At 45.3% G+C, this 17,853-nt stretch overlaps 1 protein-coding gene across 3 annotated transcripts in view; it reads right to left on the bottom strand.

Annotated features, from left to right (window-relative positions):
- The window catches only part of Scn10a (sodium voltage-gated channel alpha subunit 10), a 96,657-nt gene extending 79,297 nt beyond the window's left edge, over window positions 1-17,360 (bottom strand). For all 3 annotated transcript variants that reach the window (XM_075964159.1, XM_075964160.1, XM_075964161.1), the window contains exons 1-3: window positions 17,091-17,360; window positions 13,597-13,715; window positions 9,700-9,780 (exon numbers count right to left, since the gene is read on the bottom strand). In XM_075964159.1, the coding sequence (XP_075820274.1) occupies window positions 9,700-9,780; window positions 13,597-13,715; window positions 17,091-17,360 (470 nt within the window). The remainder of the gene's footprint in view (window positions 1-9,699; window positions 9,781-13,596; window positions 13,716-17,090) is intronic.
- Window positions 17,361-17,853: the final 493 nt, after the last annotated feature.

Here is a 17,853-nt window from a genome sequence, read left to right as displayed (position 1 = left end):
CTCTCTGAAGCACATGCGATGAAGCTCCGACCCAGGATGAACGTAGGCTAGAATCTTCCTGGTAAGCGCACCTCGTGGTGCTACATAGATTATAAGAAATGGATTAAGAGGTTGAAACTAATGAGCCAAGCAGTGTTTAAATGAATACAGTTTGTGTGTTGTTATTTCGGGCATAAGCTAGCAGGTGGCCGGGGTGCTGGGGACGCAGCCCCGCTGCTCCTAATACAACAGAACGGCACCCAACACTTATATTACTACACCACATTGGACTGAAAACTGATCTCTAAAATATACAAAAAATTCAAGAAATTTGTCATCAAAAGAACAAATAAGCCAATAAAAAATGGGGTACAGAACTAAATAGAGAACTCTCAACAGATGAATCTAAAATGGCTGAAAGACACTTAAGGAAATGCTCAGCATCCTTAGCCGTCAGAGAAATGTAAATCAAAACAACTCTGAGATTCCATCCTGTAAGAATGGACAAGATCAAAAGCACTGATGACAACTTATGCTGGAGAGGTTGTGGGGTAAAGGGAACACTCCTGCATTGCTGATGGGAGTGCAAGCTGGTACAGCCTGTTTGGATATGAGTATGGCAATTTCTCAGAAAATTAGGAAACAACCTACCTCAAGACCCAGCAATACCATGTTTGGGTATATACCCAAAGGATGCTCAATTGTACCACAAGGGCATGTGCTCAACTATGTTTATAGCAACATTGTTTGTCATAGCCAGAACCTGGAAACAACCTAAATGCCCCTCAACTGAAGAATGGATAAGGAAAATGTGGTACATTTACACAATGGAGTACTACATAGCAGAAAAAGATAATGACATCTTGAAATTTGCAGGCAAATGGATGGAACTAGAAAACATTATGTTGAGTGAGGTAACCCAGACCCAGAAAGACAATTATCATATTTATTCACTCATAAGTGGCTTTTAGAAATAAAGCAAAGAAAAACCAGCCTATAGATCACAATTCCAGAGAACCTAGACAACAATGAGGACCCTAAGAGAGACATACATGGAGCTAATCTACATGGGAAGAAGAAAAAGACAAGCTCTCCTGAGTAAATTGGGAGTATGGGAACCATGGGAGATGGTAGAAGGGGAGTGGAGAAGAAGGAAGGGGAGCAGAGAAAAATATATGGCTCAATAAAAACAATTTTAAAAATTTAAAAATTAAAAAAAACAATAATCATTTGTAACAAAAATCTTAGTGCAAGTCTGTCATCTCAGTCAGACTTGCACTAAGAACCCCGAGTGTGCCTGGAAAATCATGCTTTCTTGCAAATGAGGAAATACTTCTTCCAAAGTCTTCCCTGCAACCAACTGTTTTCCAGAACATGGGTATAGCAAGTGAAGATCCAGGCTATGAAAGGACTCCTTCAGTGACTGTGTGAGCCTGGCGCTTGAGAGGAGGGCGAAGATGGGTATAATACTTTTCCTTGGTATGATTTCATCTCCTCCTGATTCCTCTTCTAGCACATTCTTCCTCTTTAGTTTATTGTGAACATAAGAAGAGATTTAAAATGGGCTCTGTGTGTCTGTCTTGCCCCAAGCAGACAGGCAGGCAGGCAGGGAGAGAGGGAGGGAGCTCCCATTAGCCCACAGAGACGAGCACATAGCTGATGTTACAAAGAGGCACAATGGGAAGCTAAGAAAAGAGAAGGGCTTGTGTCTACTGGGCAGATTGTGTCAAGGACAAGGCTATTCCCTTGGCTTCTGAGTCTTGACTGGCTACAATTTCTTTTCTTCCTAAACAAATACACAGCGTGATCTGGAGGGACTGGGTCTATCTCAAGGATATGCATTCTTTTCCCTGGGTCCTAGCAGCGAACATCTAATGGTTTCCAGCTCACACCCCAAAGATCAGAGCTACTCTGTTGTTTCCACAAGGCTGAGGGTACTCAGCCTTGCCTTGGACTAGAACAGGGAGAGCTTTGTATCTTTTCAAATTGTGTTTATAAAAGAAGTTGTGTCAACAGTTCAGTGTGTATAGAGTCTAATAGAGAATGTTCTCAGTGATTCCTGGGAATGAAAACTGACATAGCTTTGGAAAGTGATTTGGCAATATTGTAAAAACTAAAACTGAGTGACTGAGTAGCTCAGTTGGAGGAGTGATTGCTTGGCATGCAGCTGAGCTCAATCCCCTGCGCTGCATAAACAGGGTGGGGTAGAAAGAACATGCATTCAATCCCCAGCACTCAAGAGTTGAGTCAGGCCAATCAGAAATTCCAGGCCATCCTTGTCTACACAGAGGGTTCAAGGCCATCCTGCAATGCATGAGATCCAGTCTTATAATAAAATAAAATAAAAAGGTGTATGTTCCTTGGCCCAGTAACTTCTACTTCTAAAAACTCATCTCTCAAATTTTGTTGCATTAGTTGTACAAAGATATGTGCACAAGGCTATTCATCAAAGAATAAATCATGACACAAAAATATAAGGATTCTTATTATGATTACGGTTATCATAGAAAATAGTCCAATTTCACCTCTTTCATGCTGGTAAAATCTATCCATTCAATTTCTACTAACCAATTGCTGCTGAGATTTTTAGTGAGATTTCACTGAATCTATAGATAAATTTGGGCAGCACTAACAGTTTAATAATAGTAATCTTCTCATCCATTATCACAAGATATATTTAAATTTATGTAAGTACTTTAAAATTTCTCAATAATGTTTTTTCATTCTTTAGTACAGAGGTCTCGGGTATAGATTTCATAGCACCATTTGAATCTATTAGCCCCATTTTGTGATTTATCTCTTGTCCAGTTATTAATTTTTCTTTCTGCTTGCCTTTCATTTGTTTTATTTTTTCTCTAGTTCTGTGCCAGACTTTCCTACCCTTACTGATATTAAGATCCCACACTGCTCAACTGTAAATGACCTCCTGAGAACTGTTTTTCCCCTCTAGGCTCTGATTAAACTCATTTGTCCCCAGAGATTCTGCAGTTTTACTCTGTAGCTGTCTTTTGTTCAAGAGCTCTTGAAGAACAGTGTTAGCACAACCTAGTGAAAAGGCTTCCTCCTTTCCTTCCAGTTTCCTGCCATTTTCTAACTTTATGGCAGAATGACAAGAGACTTCGCTATTTGTTATTGTTATCTGTGGAACCAATGGGATTGGGTTTTGTGGTTGTTGTTTGTTTTGTTTTGGAGTGGGGCTAGCAGGAGGTTAAGGCCTATGGTCTTCTGGCCTAATCTCCGAGCGACGTGGTGTGGAATGCATTTCCCCATTCCTATCCCCTCCCCATCTTTACAGATTTTTTTATACTTCATCAATTACAGGCAGAGAATGTGACTTTCAGATCCTCCAATAGCTCTGCATATGCATGCCCACATTCTTCAGTTTGTAAATACTGTTCTTGCGACATTCATTGCGAAGCTCAGACTTGCTGTTGTATTTAGCGTTCAGAGTGTCACGCTTGTCTGGCCTCCTGCTCTTTGGTGTAAGTCTACTTTCTCTGATTCCAGCTAGCTTTCTGTCTGTCCTTCCTTACATCTTTGCCCATTCTTTCTACTGTTTGAGACAGGGTCTTATGTAGCCCAGGCTGGCCTTCAACTCTGTGCTCCCTGCCTCTGCTTCCTGAGTGCTGGGGTTTTAGGCATATGTTACCAAGCCTTGCATTTCCCCATTCTTTTATTTAAACTTTTTATATCTTTGTGTGTGTGTGGGGGGGGGTGTATGCCTATGTGTGCAGTTGCAACATGTGTACATACATGTACACCAAGGCCAGAGGTGCATCTCAGCTGTCCTCCTTTGGGAGCCACCCAATTTGTTTAGAACAAGTGCAAAAATCACTAAACAAACAGCAAACAGACGAGCAGTAGGGCAGTGCTGGTGCACGCCTTCAGTCTCAGCACTCAAGAGGCTAAGGCAGGAGGATCTCTGAGTCTAAGGCCAGCCTTGTCTACAAAGTGAGTTCCACGGCATCCAGGGCTACACAGAAACCCTATCTTGAAAAACAAACAAAGCAAACGTTTATTTTAGCCATACTTACTCCCCCTACCACTCCCCAGCTTGCAGAAGTGTGTTTTCTCTTTCAACCGAGCAGGTTCTGGGATGAAGCTCAGTTCACGGGACTTGGCACCAAGCATCCTCCACACTGAGCCATCTTGCAGGCCCCTAGAACTCTTTGGAGTTTCTCCCTTTAGAGAAGCAGGCTTACATGATCACTCCCCCATGTCCCGTCTTCTTGCTCCTGCTGGGGTTTTACTGTTTATACCTTGTCAACTCTAGAGCTTTCCAGGGGTAAAATGCCAGGATCTCATCTTTTTCCACCTTCGAGAAAGCCAGTCTGTTCAGGGCTTTGGCATTCCTCCGCCCACTTCTGGTCTCCCGAGCTTGTTGTGACATCATTGTCTCTGTATTTCCTTCCCTTCTCCCTTTGTTCTTATGTTTATGCTGCTTATACCAGTGCTGCCACTGCACCGGCATTTTGAGGGTAAAGCACACGCAGCCTGTCTTCCATATTTAACCACAGTCCCCAGGTTACTCCCGAATGACTCACATTGAGAAGGAAAACGCTTGCCTTACAAGTTCTGAAGGGCAGAAAATCTAATGCAATATCATCTCAACCATATACAATATGAGTCTCATAAGTTACTTAGGCATTATATTCTGGTTTATATTTTTCAGTGTTTGCCATTTTAAGCAGTACTCATTTATTTTTGAATTATTATTATTATTATTATTATGATTGCTACTATTTTGTTTTGAGACAGGATCCCACTCTAACCCAAGCTGGCCTGAAACTCCCTATGCAGACCAAACTTGCCTTGGACTTATCACCATCCTCCTGCCTCAGGTTTGTTTATGCTCAGACTTCAGGTTTATAAATTGTGTTGCTTTTAAAATGTCTCACCAGGACACATGCACATCACAAACAAGCATTACCGTGTGGACAGTGACATAGTCCCTGGAAAGCGAAGGCTTCGCTAGTCTGGCTAGCTGCAAGGCAATGCTGTTGGCTGGATGACTTCAATGACAGAAACTAATCCCCTCATGACTGGAAGGCTGAACAAGGGAGGCCCTGGCAAGGGAAAGACTGGAAAATGTCCCCTTCTTGCACTGTAGGTGGCTGCCTTCTCCTGTATCCTCCCAGGGCATGGAGAGCAATTGGGTTTTTCTTCCTTGTAGAGAATAGAAGTTCGATAGCTACGCTAACCCTAACCCTGGTGACCTCACTGAGCCTCTCCTTGAAGGCTCCCATTTCAACATGGTAACACAAGAGGTCAGGGCTCCGACCTTATGAATCTGGGGACAGAGCACAGATTCTGTATGGCTGTTCATGCCCCCAATGGAATGTCTTGACTATGTGCAGTCCCTACCCGACAACATTCTCCTGTCTCGGGGCTCCTCTCCACATATTTTGCATTTTCACAGCTATTATTTGTATTTTGAACTCCTATTATGCTACGGTTTGAATGTGTCTCCTCAAAAATGTGTGTTTCGACCAGGTGTGGTGACAGAAACCTGCGATTCCAGCGCTGACCCAAGGTTTGAGGGGTGCTGCCAGGAGGATGAGGGCTTCAAGGCTAACTTGAGGTACATAGCAAATTCAAAGCCAGCCTGGGCTTCATGAGACCCCGTCTCAAGACAAAACAAGGCCTATTTTGCAGACTTAACTGCCCAGATCATATATTTTAAACCCTTTCGTACTTATTTACTGATTATCTTTTGTGTGTGTGCACCCATATACGCACATGGGTGCACGGGTGTCGTAACTGAGTGGAGGTCACAGGACAGCATACAGGGGACAGCTCTCACCTTCCACGGTGTGGATCCCAGGGACTAACTCTTGTCGGGCTGGGCAGCGAGTATCTTTTAAACCCCAAGACACATCACCAGCTCCTAGTTCATATATTTTCAAGGTGGGTCTTTGGGAGGAAACTAGGATTAGATGAGGTCATCGGAGGAGGCCTTCGCAGTGGCTTTACAAGGAGACCGAACTAGGCTGCTATGGTTACCATTTCTTACTGTACTGTAATGCTGCCGATGGCTCTTACCAGAGGCCATGCGGGTGCTGGCGCCATGCTCTTGGATTCCCTGTTCTGCATAACTACTAGTCGGTAAATATGATTTGCAAATTACTACAGCCTCCGGCACTTTGTTATAGCAAGAGGAAGTCGACTAAGTCAGTTCCTAAGTAAAATTGCCTTACTGACCTTCACATTTTGTGTAAATGGAATCATAGTAATAGAATCCTTTAGTTTGGGTCAACAATCTGTGCGTAAGACTGCTATGGGATAATGCTCTTGTACACTGTAAAGATTTGTTGCTCATGTTGGTTTAATAAAATACTGATTGGCCAGTAGCCAGGCAGGAAGTATAGGTGGGACAACCAGATTAGGAGAATTCTGGGAAAAGAAAAGGCAGAGACAATCATCCAGATGCAGAAGAAGCAAGATGAGAAAGCCTCACTGAGAAAAGGTACCAAGTCATGTGGTTAAACACAGATAAGAATTATGGGTTAATTTAAGTTATAAGAGCTAATTAGTAATAAGCCTGAGCAACAGGCCAAACAGTTTATAATTAATATAAGTCTGTGTGTTATTTGGGACTGAAGGGCTGCAGGATCAGGTGGGACTGAAACTCCATCAACACAGGACTCATTCCTGTTCTCATATGGACTCACGGTTCATCTACATTCATTGCTATAAATTATCCAATTAAGAATATAGCAAACCGAACAGTTGCGTATGTTTGAGTTATTTCTGCATTGCTGAAGGTTGTGTCTGTAGGCTTCCTCAAAGCTGGGTTTTGGTGCCCACAGATAGTAATTGTGATGAGTGTGGGCACCTGAGTGCAACAGAAGAGCACAGCATGTGCATGTCCTTCCCTTTATTAGCAGCCACTGGTATCAAAAGTTCTTCAAATCTGAACACTCCCTACCACCAGCATAACCACTTCCAGTACTCCATATCTTTATAGATACTTGGAATGGTTGCCGTCCAAGCATTTTCCTTACATGATGAGTGCCTAGTCATCTCCCGCCTCAATAATTTTAATTTTGCGCTCCTCAATAAAAATTTTTTTAGGAATTTCCATGAGTTAATAGACCACTTGGAATTTTGCCTGTTCAAATTTTATCTTGCTCAAAATGCATGGACTGCCATATTTTTAAGTCTTGAGTTTTGGAGAGGGTTCAGAACTCTGGTGGGAGTTCCTTAGAATTGCGCTGGTACTGGTGTCTTTGTTCTCTTAAGAGCTGACTTCCAGGGACTGGAGAGATGGCTCAGCCGTGACAAGCCCTTGATGCTCTTACAGCGACCCTGGGTTCGGTTCCCAGCACTCACATCAGGCAGCTCACAACATCTGTTCCTGCAACTCCAGGGGATCCTATGTCCTCTTCTGGCTCCTGTGGGCACCACACTAGGGTGTACATACATCTACATGTATGAAATAAATCTCAAGTAGTTACCTGAAAAAAGGTCTTAGTTTACCAAAGGGCATCTGTCCTTTTCCCTACCTGGTGTTTCCTGTATCATCTGTAATAAAACTTTCCCTCCCCTGAGGTCATACAAGTTCTCCTCTGGCCTTTGTTTCCCTTCTAAAGGTTTTATACCTTTGTATTTCACAAGGAAAGTTGGGGGCTAATCTACCGGGAACTGACTCTGGGGTTCGGTGTGCAGTTAGCTATATAGTTTATTATGTTAGGGTCTTCATAATAAACTATATTCTCTTCACATTCTTACCACAGACTGACCTTCCCTGTTGTTCTGTGGAGCCACCTTCATCACAAATTCAATATCGGCACGCATACACACATGTGCACACACACGTGCATAGTACGCACGAATGCACGCATGCACTGCTCTGCTTTGAGTCTGGCTAGCCTCGCAGCAATGGCTTTGAAGCCAATTTGACCCCAGTGGGGCAATTGCTCCTCCCTGTTTTCCTTCCTCCAAAGTGTCTTGGCTATAATTTACTCTTTGTGTTTCCACGTACACTTTAGAGTCTAAATGCTTGTTGAGACTGATTGGGAATAACACTACATTGATTACTCATCTGTGCACGTTCTTCAATATTGAGACCTGCAGTCTAACAACATAGCATTATCTCCCCATTTGCTGGGGTTGTTTCTGTAATTTACTCAATGCCTTGGTATTTTTATTTCTAGAAGCTTGATATTTTGAAATGCCAGTGTAAATGATAATTTGAAAATTATTTTATTTCCAGCTTGTAGAGTGCTGCTACATACATACATAATTGGTTGATGTATATTAATCCACACAGCTATCTCGATGTACAGTCTTATTAATCCTAGTAGACTAAGATCTAATTCACTAATTATTTATGTGTATCTTCTGTGTGTTCAAATGCACATAAATGCAGGTTCTCCTGGAGGCCACAAGAGGGGGCTGGGTTCCCTAGAGCTGCCCTCCATGGGCGCGTACACTCGTGCATGTGGGCACAGGCTGGGCAGTTGTGAGCTGCCCGTGTGAGGACTGGGAATCCAACTCTGATCATCTCAGCCGCTGGGCCAGCCTCTGTCTTTAATAGATTCTCTAGGCAACACTGGATATTTTGTGTGCTCTGGATCATTTTCTGTAAAGTGTGACATGTTTGGCAGGCTTCTTACTCACGTAGTTTCCTTTTCTTATTCTTGCCTTACTGCACTGGCCAGAACCCCCTCGATGAAGCTGAACTGATGAGACTAGAAGTCTCTGATATTTATTTTCCTTCTTTCATCTCAAAGAGAGAGATTTCCATGCTCGCAATTACGTTTGATAAATGAAAACCCTTTTTGGAGGATACTGCTTTTTGAAGAATTAATGCTTTCTTTTTTATCAGAGTGTGATAATTTCTTTCTGTTTTGACTTCTCTCAGAGTTTTGACATCATGAGCAGAAACTGAACTTTATCAAATGGCATTTCTCGAGTCATTTAAAACGGCTACCCAATTTTTCCCCCTTTCCTAACAGAGGTGGGGCATCGTTTTTATTGTGGCATGTGCTACTTTTAAAGATAGCAAGAATGTAAGGGGGAAGAGAGAGAGCTTTTCAGAGACCCTGTTGTTACGTCTGAAGGCTTGAGCAAGGGCAGGGACACCTTCCCAGCTGTGGTGCCACATCTGTTTTCAGAGAACTCTTCTGTTCTCAAGCAATAGAGGTTTCATGTACCAGCCAGGGACACAGGCAACCTAGAAATGCTGCAGTCCTTTTGAAGCATCTGAGCTGGGATACCTATCCACCTCAGCCATGGATCATTCTGTGAACAGATCCCAGAGCCGCCATTCATAGTCCTTTTTTCTTTTGCCCCGCCTCTTCAAGTGTAGGCCTTCCCTGCACCTCATTCTCGCATGCTTAGCTCATGTGTGTCATGTGTATGTGCATGTGTGTGTGTGTGTGCGTGTGTAGCCGGGAGGACTCATCTGCCCAGGGCATTGAAGTCTAATGACAACAGACCTTCTTGGCAACAGAGTTTTGAATGGCATCCATAAAGTTCCACTGTGGAGTCAAGGTTGAGAGCCACTAATCTACACTGTCCTGAAGTTCAAAACTATACATGTGCTTAGGAAAAAGGCGCGCAGAAGAAACCTGACCATTGCAAAGTCAAGTAGGCAACAGAATTCAGACTTATCAAGGTAAAGACTGGCGAGATAAACAAACAAACAAACAAACAGAGGCCGCTAAGAAAGCGAGGACAGCGAGAAAGCACAAGAGAGGTGGCGATTTTACTCACTCAATTTTCTCCGGAAGATCGCTTTGGGTCATGCATACACAGTTGAACAAAATCGTGATGGTAATGAATATGGAGAACCAGCTGTGAGGCCACGTTAAGGACAAGTGGGAGTCTCCATCTGCCCTCAGCCCCCTTGGGTTGCCTTGCTGCCAGACGTGAAGGCGTGACTCAGCTAACACCAGCTTTCATGAGGGCTGAGTGCCTGCCCATCTGAGAAGTCTGTCTTTATTATCGATAGTAGAAGCAGTTCTGATAGCAATAACGAGGGAGTGGAATATTGAACCCAGGGCAGCTTTCATCACTTAGAGCTAGGATCTGAGCAAACGGCATGATGAGTCTTCATAGCCTTTCGGAATCATGCTGTGTCATGCCGCCCGGTAACCATAGTTACCAGGTAGAGGTTATTACTATTTATGAAAATCACTTTAGTTAGATTGTTTTCCTAAGCTGAGCTCAACCACACTGAAGCCATGGATTCTGGGTTGGGATGGCCAAAGCAGGCCCAGGAAGTGAAATGCTGGCTCTGGATGGATATTCCAAGGAGAATGAGATGATACACGTCAGAGAGAAGCTCTGAGGAGTGGAGCATTGATAAGGGATACTCAAAGGGGAGGGTGGCTTTGAAAGGAAGAAGAGTGCGCAGGAGTAAATAAACAGAGTTAGAAAGAATCTAAGGCAGACCTCTCCTGGGCAGACGGTGCCTCAGGACTGGAGGAGTTAGTTAGAGAGAATCTAAGGCAGACCTCTCCTGGGCAGACGGTGCCTCAGGACTGGAGGAGCTCCTAAGTCCCTTCCTAAGGAGAAACCGCCGTCCCGGAGAGAAGTGTTACCCACAGGGTAAGGATGGAATTCGTCCCTCGTCATTTCAGCTCAAGTAGAAATATTTAAACCCATCTTAGTTTTCTGTAAACAGCTTTCACGTTGTTATTCTAGATTTACATAGGAAGACATCGGTCTGAATAGGGATGTTCTTCCAATGAAACCACATTTTCCTGATTGACAACTAAGAATTATGTTCACATGGGGAAGACTTAACTCAGGACAGAAATTTAAATTATATCTTCAGTTCTGCAGATCCTTACAAGTTGCGTGATATCGCATGTCTGTGAAGGTATTCACAAAAATGGGATTGGAATTACAATTTTGTTCGAATCTTGCTTGGGGCTGTAGTCACCAAATTGATTAAAATTAAGTATATCTGTGCACACTTTGTGAGGGGGAGACCCCTCACCAGACCTCTGTCCAGTGTGACTCCATCGGGGAATTAGTCATTCGTCAGATCTCAAGACGAAAGACCATGCATTGTCACTTGGCTATTAAGAGAAATTTTATTTCTAATTATCTGTTATTTACTTATCTCAATGTAATTTAACTGTAATCCATGGAGGATGGTTTGTGCGTTGACTGTTTCTCTTTATTTGAGATTTCCGTGACACTGTTTTGATCTTCCTTTAGAAAGTAGGAAGCAGTTTTGATGACAGTGCAACTCTGCCAGAGCTAGCTGAAGGAAGAATGTTTAACATCTTGAATCTCGGATACTACTATTTTAAAAGTAAAAGCCCTCGCTTTGTTTCACGCAGAACAATATAATTTATATAGTGAATAAGCGATCATGATATGACTTGATATAGTTTTAAACAGAAGAAAATCTGGAGAAAATTCAAGTTACCAAACCCCAACCTGCAAACAATTTTAAAAAAATCACTCTATAAAATGGGTGAAAGCAAGAGATGTTTCCAGTGACCAAATTACCTGATCACTTGTGCACTGAAGGCCAATGGAAATGAACAGAAAGCCCAAGGTTCCCATTCATTGTCTCAAAGGAGAACACGCTGAGGTCCTTCAGATGCAAATCTGGGTCTTGTTGCTTCAATGCACAGAAGTTGAATTCAGATGTGTTTTCCAAAAAGAAACATTTTACCCAAGTAGAAAAGGCCCACCTAGAGAATTATTACCTTACTCTGTGTCCATTCACTTTCTGTCTGCCTCTACGCTGAAGACCCTGACCCAGAGACGCCGCAGGCTGGACCTGTGACCTCAGGACATTTATCAGATGCCTCTGTGTGTTGGTTTCATTATCTGTAAAATGGGGTTCTAATCCTTCATCAAGGCTTCTGTGCCCGTGACAGTGTTGACACTTGGGAAGTAGTTAGCCACTGGGGGCCTGCTATTATCATAAAGTATTCTGAAGAATCTAAAAAATCTAAGATTCAATTCAGAAAGCAGAACTCCTGTTGGGTAGCCACAAAGATAACCACAGCAAGAGAAAACGGGCTGTGCATCGTCAGGCGGGGTAGTTACAGAGTGAGCATGTGGCTGGCTCTGTTCCAGGCTTCCTAGCTTGAGTACCGTCGGCAACTTCCCAAACTGCTCCACACTGGCTGGGGTGGGGTAGAGGAAGAGAGACTCCCTTCAGGGGGCTACTGTCTGCCACGCAACAGGCCAAGGCTCTTCTGAACATGAACTTCTTAGAAGCCAACTTCCTGTCATTGAAAAATACCAGTTTGAGAGATGCCTGGAGGCCAAGTCCAAGTCCTCCTTTGTCTTACTGCTTTGGCTTGGATTGAATAAAAACACAGAACATAAACAAAACTGGAGGTGGCATCTGGTGCACCCCAAAGCAGCCAAGGTAATGCAGACCTGGGGACTAAGATGTTTGATTACGTTTCTCTGTGGCAGGATCCTTGGACAAACTATTTCTTTAACCTGCTGGCACTGAGAGTAACTCATGATACCGGCAGCGCCTCATGATTGGTGAGGTCCCATGGAAGATGATCAGGGCTCAGCTTGTCATGGCATGTTCTCTTTGTTGTCCGGGAGGCATTTCTTTTTTGTGTAATGAGCAATCTCCCCAGCATGGCCGAGGATAGTGTAGCGACTCATGCCTGTGCCTCTGGTCCCAAAGAGCCTGACATCTTATTACCTCACAACATAGGAAAAGCAGGCCATGGTTGATGGTAAGGCTGGGCCTGGGGCATTGGTAAAACTCACCTCATAAAGAAGACATTTGGTGAGGCTGGAGACATTTGTTCAGCAGTTAAAAGCACGGGCCGCTCTTCCAGAGGACCCAGGCTCAATCCCCAGCACCCACACGGCAGCTAAACTGTCTGTAACTCTAGTTCCAGGGAATCTGAGATCCTCACACACACATGCACACAAAACGCCAATGCAGCACATAAAATAAAAATATTTCTTTTAAAAAAGAGGACATTTGGGGTTGGATGTGGCTTTATATATTTCAGTCTGGTATCATGGTCATTCTGTTGCTGAGAATGAAGTGGAATTAAGATCCTCCAGTATCCTGGTTGATACTGAATGTTGGGATTATAGCCACGCACTATCATGTATGGTTTATATGGTCCTGGGGATTGAACTTAGGACTTCATGCATGTTAGGAAAACACTATCAGCTGAGCCTCACAAGAAAAAACATTTCAAGTTGTGTTTCCACAGCTGTATCCAGGTGAGTTGGCAGTGACCCTGGTTTGTGTGAGCACTTCTTCTGTCTGGAGACTATTGGGGTGTGGGGGGAGTCATTGAGAACACAAAGATCACACACAGGGGCTGGCAAGATGGCTCAGTGGTTTAAAACACTTGCTGTTCTATCAGAGGGCCGGACCCACATCAGTTGGCTCACAAACGTCTGTAACTCCAGCTTTGAGGGAACGGAAGCCTTTTCCTGGCTTCTACAGGCACCTATGCACACAGGTGTGCACACATACACCCAACACAGACAAGATAGATTAAAAAACCCACAAACAATGCTCTCAGTGTGATGATGTCGCGGTCTCGGGATTCAGTTGGTAGAAAGCTCTGCTGCTAAGCTCTAAGAAAGACGCCAGACGCCACCGGCAGAGCCCGCGTCTAAAGCACGGAGGTGCACGCGTGCAAAGGATACGAGTGGACGGACACCTTGATGGCGGTTCTTCTGATCAGGTTGAAGGGACTGAAGAGAAACAGCGCCCAAGTGGCACTGAACCTGGAAATGGTCCTGCCTTTATTCAACACCATGAATGTCTAGAACAAAAGCAAAAGCGGACTGCGGTGAGAAGCCAGATCCTGGGCGGCCTCCTCTCAGGCTCAAGAGCAAGACCTGTTTGAAGAACCACAACCCATTGGCCATCTAGTGGAGGTGCAGACAGTTAGAGAGGGCAAGAGAGCAGAGCCACATCCTCACCCACTCCACGGTTGACTGAGTACCGGGGCGAGCCCATTGAGAGGCTTCATGGACAGGCTGCTGATTCAAGGGCTGTACATACACAGCATGCCCGGGAGAGAATTCTGACCTCAGATGGCTGAGCTCAGTTGCATTTAATTCATTGTGTGTGTGTGTGTGTGTGTGTGTGTGTGTGTGTGTGTGTGTACGCACGCATATGCATGAGTTGAGGGGGCAAGGGTCAACCTCAAACTCACTCCCTGGGACCCTTCCACTCTTTTTATTTTTGAGACAGAATCTCTCAAGAACCTTGTGAGGTGAGGTTTGTCAGCCAGTAAGCCCCAGAGATCCACCTGCCTCTGCTTCCTCCTCAGGGGTGAGATTACTTTAGCCCCCCAATATGAGTCCTAGGAATCAAATTAGATCCCTACGGTTGTTCAACAAGCACTTCACTGACTAAGTCCATCTCCCCAACCCCAACATTTAACTCACTTCTGTCTAGAGGTCCTGTGAAACCCCTGCTTTCCACTGCCTGAACCTCGCTCTAAAGCATCTCTCAGTCCCTCCTCTGTTCTTGGGGAGAGAGAGGAAGGAGAAAGACATTGCCAAGTGCCTTATCTGTTTACAAACTGCATTTGCAATGGCTTGCTCCAGCTCCTTGTCGTTCCCAAGTATGGACTTACCATGTGTTAGCTGCACAGAACACCTAAGATGCAGCACAAGAGAGGAAACGGTCATGGGCATCGCTGTAGACTGTTAGCTCTCAGCTTTTTTGATTTAAGACTCTAGTTTAGTGTGTGTGTGGGGGGGGGTCAGTGTTCCCTAGCTGTAACAAAAAATCATGGGAAATAAACCTAAAGGGAGGAAAGGTTTGTTTCCATGCACAGTTTCAGAGGTGTCTCTTCATCCATGCTTGCTTGATCTTGTCACTTTGGGTGAAACAGTTCATCACGTAGCAAGTCCACACAGAGGAAAAACACCCACCTCACAGTGCCAGGAAGCCAAAAGAGGAAGAGGAAGGATCTGGGAACACTGACTCCCCCCCCAGACACACATGTACATGTATATATATCATGTTTGCATGTGTGTATACACCCCGTAATGGCCAGTATTGTCAAGATGACACAATCTAGAATTCCTCGGCAGAGTCTCAGTGAGCCGTGGTCTAGATTAGAGTCACCTGTTGGCATGTATGTGGTGAGGTTATCGTGCTAGTCAAGGCAGGAAGACCCAATCAGTGTGGGTGGTACCATCAGCAGGCAGAATCCTGGGCTGTGTGAGAGCAGAGAGAGCGAACTAAGTACTAGCATGCATACATGCATTGCTCTTCTCTTCAGACTACAGGCATACTGTAGCTCCCTCGAGCTCCCGCTGCCATGGCTTTGCGACCATGATGGAGGGTAGCTGGGGTGAGGAGCTTTAGGGAAAATTTAGGGAAATCTTTCCCCTAAATTGCTCATGTCAGAGTATTCTATTACAGCAACAGGGCAGGAAAGTAAGAATATGCCATATTCTTTTTATTTTTTTTTCTGAGACAAAGCCTCTCTGTGTAACCCTGGCCATCATAGAACTCACTCTGTAGGCCAGGTTGGCCTCAGACTCACAGAGATCTGTCTGTCTCTGCCTCCTGAGTGCTGGGGTTAAAGGTGTGTGCCACCCCCACCAGGCTCACATACCATGTTCTTTTTTGTGTGTTTTTGTTTTTTTAAGACAGGGTTTTCCTGAGTAACAGCCATAGTTGTCCTGGAACTTGCTCTTATAGACCAGCCTGGCCTTGAACTCACAGAGATCTGCTTGCCTCTGCCTGGCAAGTGTTGGGATTAAAAGTGTGCTTCACCACTGTCCAGCAGTAGACAAGATTGCCAGGCAAAAATCGGGATCTTAAGGGTGGGGTGGGAGGGGGGTAAGGGGAGATGGGGAGAGAAAAGTGAGAAGGGTAAGATGGGGAAAACTTGGGGCAACGGGATGATTGGGATAAAGGAAGGTTGGATAGGGGAGCAGGGAAGCACATATCTTAATTAAGGGAGCCATCTTAGGGTTGGCAAGAGACTTGGACCTAGAGGGGCTTCCAGGTGCCCAAGGCGAGGTCCCCAGTTAGTTCCTGGGGCAGCTGAGGATAGGGAACCTGAAATGATCCTATCCTATAGCCATACTGATGAACATTTTGCATATCACCATAGAAACTTCATCAGGCGATGGATGGAGATAGAGACAGAGACAGAGACCCACACTGGAGCACTGGACTGAGCTCCCAAAGTCCCAATGAGGAACAGAAGGAGGGAGAACATGAGCAAAGAAGTCAGGACCACAAGGGGCGCACCCACCCACGGAGACAGTGGGGCTGATCTATTGGACCTCACCAAGGCCAGTTGGACTGTGACTGAAAAAGCATGGGATAACACCGGACTCTCTGAATATGGCGGACAATGAGGGCTGCTGAGAAGCCAAGGACAATGGCACTGGGTTTTGATCCTACTTCATGTTCTGGCTTTGTGGGAGCCTAGCCAGTTTGGATGTTCTCCTTCCTAGACCAGGATGGAGGGGGGAGGACTTTGGACTTTCCACAGGGCAGGGAACCCTGACTGCTCTTCAGACTGGAGAGGGAGGGGGAGAGGAGTGGAGGGAGGGGGAGAGGAGTGGGGGGAGGGGGGAGGAGTGGGAGGCTGGGAGGAGGCAGAAATTTTTTTTTCTCAATAAAAATAAATAAATAAATAAATAAAAGAAACTTTAGAAGCCAGGAACACATAGGCACACCTTCCAGTGACTGTTGTTGATGTTACTCCCTTGGTTACCACTCACAAGACCAAGTAAGAAAGACATGATAGCTGACTATTATTTCAAGACAGTTTGGCTTCATAACCCATGAGAGAGACTGGAAGACTCCAGGGGCTCCAAGACTACACTTTAGAGACTCCTAGCTTAGAGCATTCCTCTCTCGACTTCAAAATCACTGCTCTCACCTGCAAAGAGAGCCACCACCTCTAGAGGCCCTAGGCTAGGACTCGCCTGTGGGAACAAGCAACTTTCCAAGCCTGTTCTGCAGCAGCCGTCTGCTTTGGGGGTTTGGGTTTAGTTTGTCCCCATCACAAGTTCTTAAAGGTGCAGAGAGAAGGGTTTTGTCTGCCCATTCTTTAGTAAACAGCCACTTCTCTGGGGGTGAGGGCTTCCTGGGCTGTGTGGGACTGAGGCCGGCTAGCCAAAAGCTGAGCACAGATGTTCCCAATGGCAGCTCTTACCCGGTGTGTGCTGTAGAACGGGTCTAGGTCCTCCAGGGGCTCCCCAACCAGTTCCGCGGGGAGCTCACCATAGAACCTGGGCAGCTGGTTGCAGGCTTTCAAATCTAGCTGAGGCCTGGGCTTCTCATCCTGGCCCTTCCGCTCTCCACGCTTAGCTTTGGCCTTCTTGGCAGCACGGTGGGCCTCAATTTGCTTCTCGATCTCTGCCAGCGACTCCGGAGTGAACCGCCGGAAGTTAGTAGTTTCCACGGACCCAAAGGGGAACTCCATCTTCTCATTCTTCTTGGGGAAGAATTCACACTCTTATGGGAGGAAAATAACCAGAGAGGTGACAACTTGCCCACTGGAACTCTCCCTTCAGTCACCCTCCTTGATTGCTGAAACCGCCCCCATCCTCGAGTCCAGCTCCTCACGTACAAGCCCGCCCACCATGGCCAACAGAATGCATCCTCTGCAGACCCGGCTGCAGAATCCAGTCTCTGCTCCGTATGCCCGAAGTCATTGTTCCCCCGTCACTTTGTAACAAACCTCAGACTGTTTGTTTCCCCTCAAAGCAGCTTTAGACCTTTGGTCATCTTCCCGCATCTCTAGGGTCGCCCGGCTACAGCCTGCCCCTGGCTTCACCGAAGACTCCAGCTCTTGATCCCCACCTTAAGCCTCACCCTTCTTTCTGACCACACATTTTATCTGCTGGTGTTTTTTTCTGTTTCTCACTTTCTTTGAACTTCTGTGAGCCTCACTGCCCACAGCAGGAGAGTTTTCC

The sequence above is a fragment of the Microtus pennsylvanicus genome, chromosome 3, assembly GCF_037038515.1.
Source record: "Microtus pennsylvanicus isolate mMicPen1 chromosome 3, mMicPen1.hap1, whole genome shotgun sequence".
NCBI lineage: Eukaryota > Metazoa > Chordata > Mammalia > Rodentia > Cricetidae > Microtus > Microtus pennsylvanicus.
This window is presented reverse-complemented; position numbering and strand designations above follow the sequence as displayed.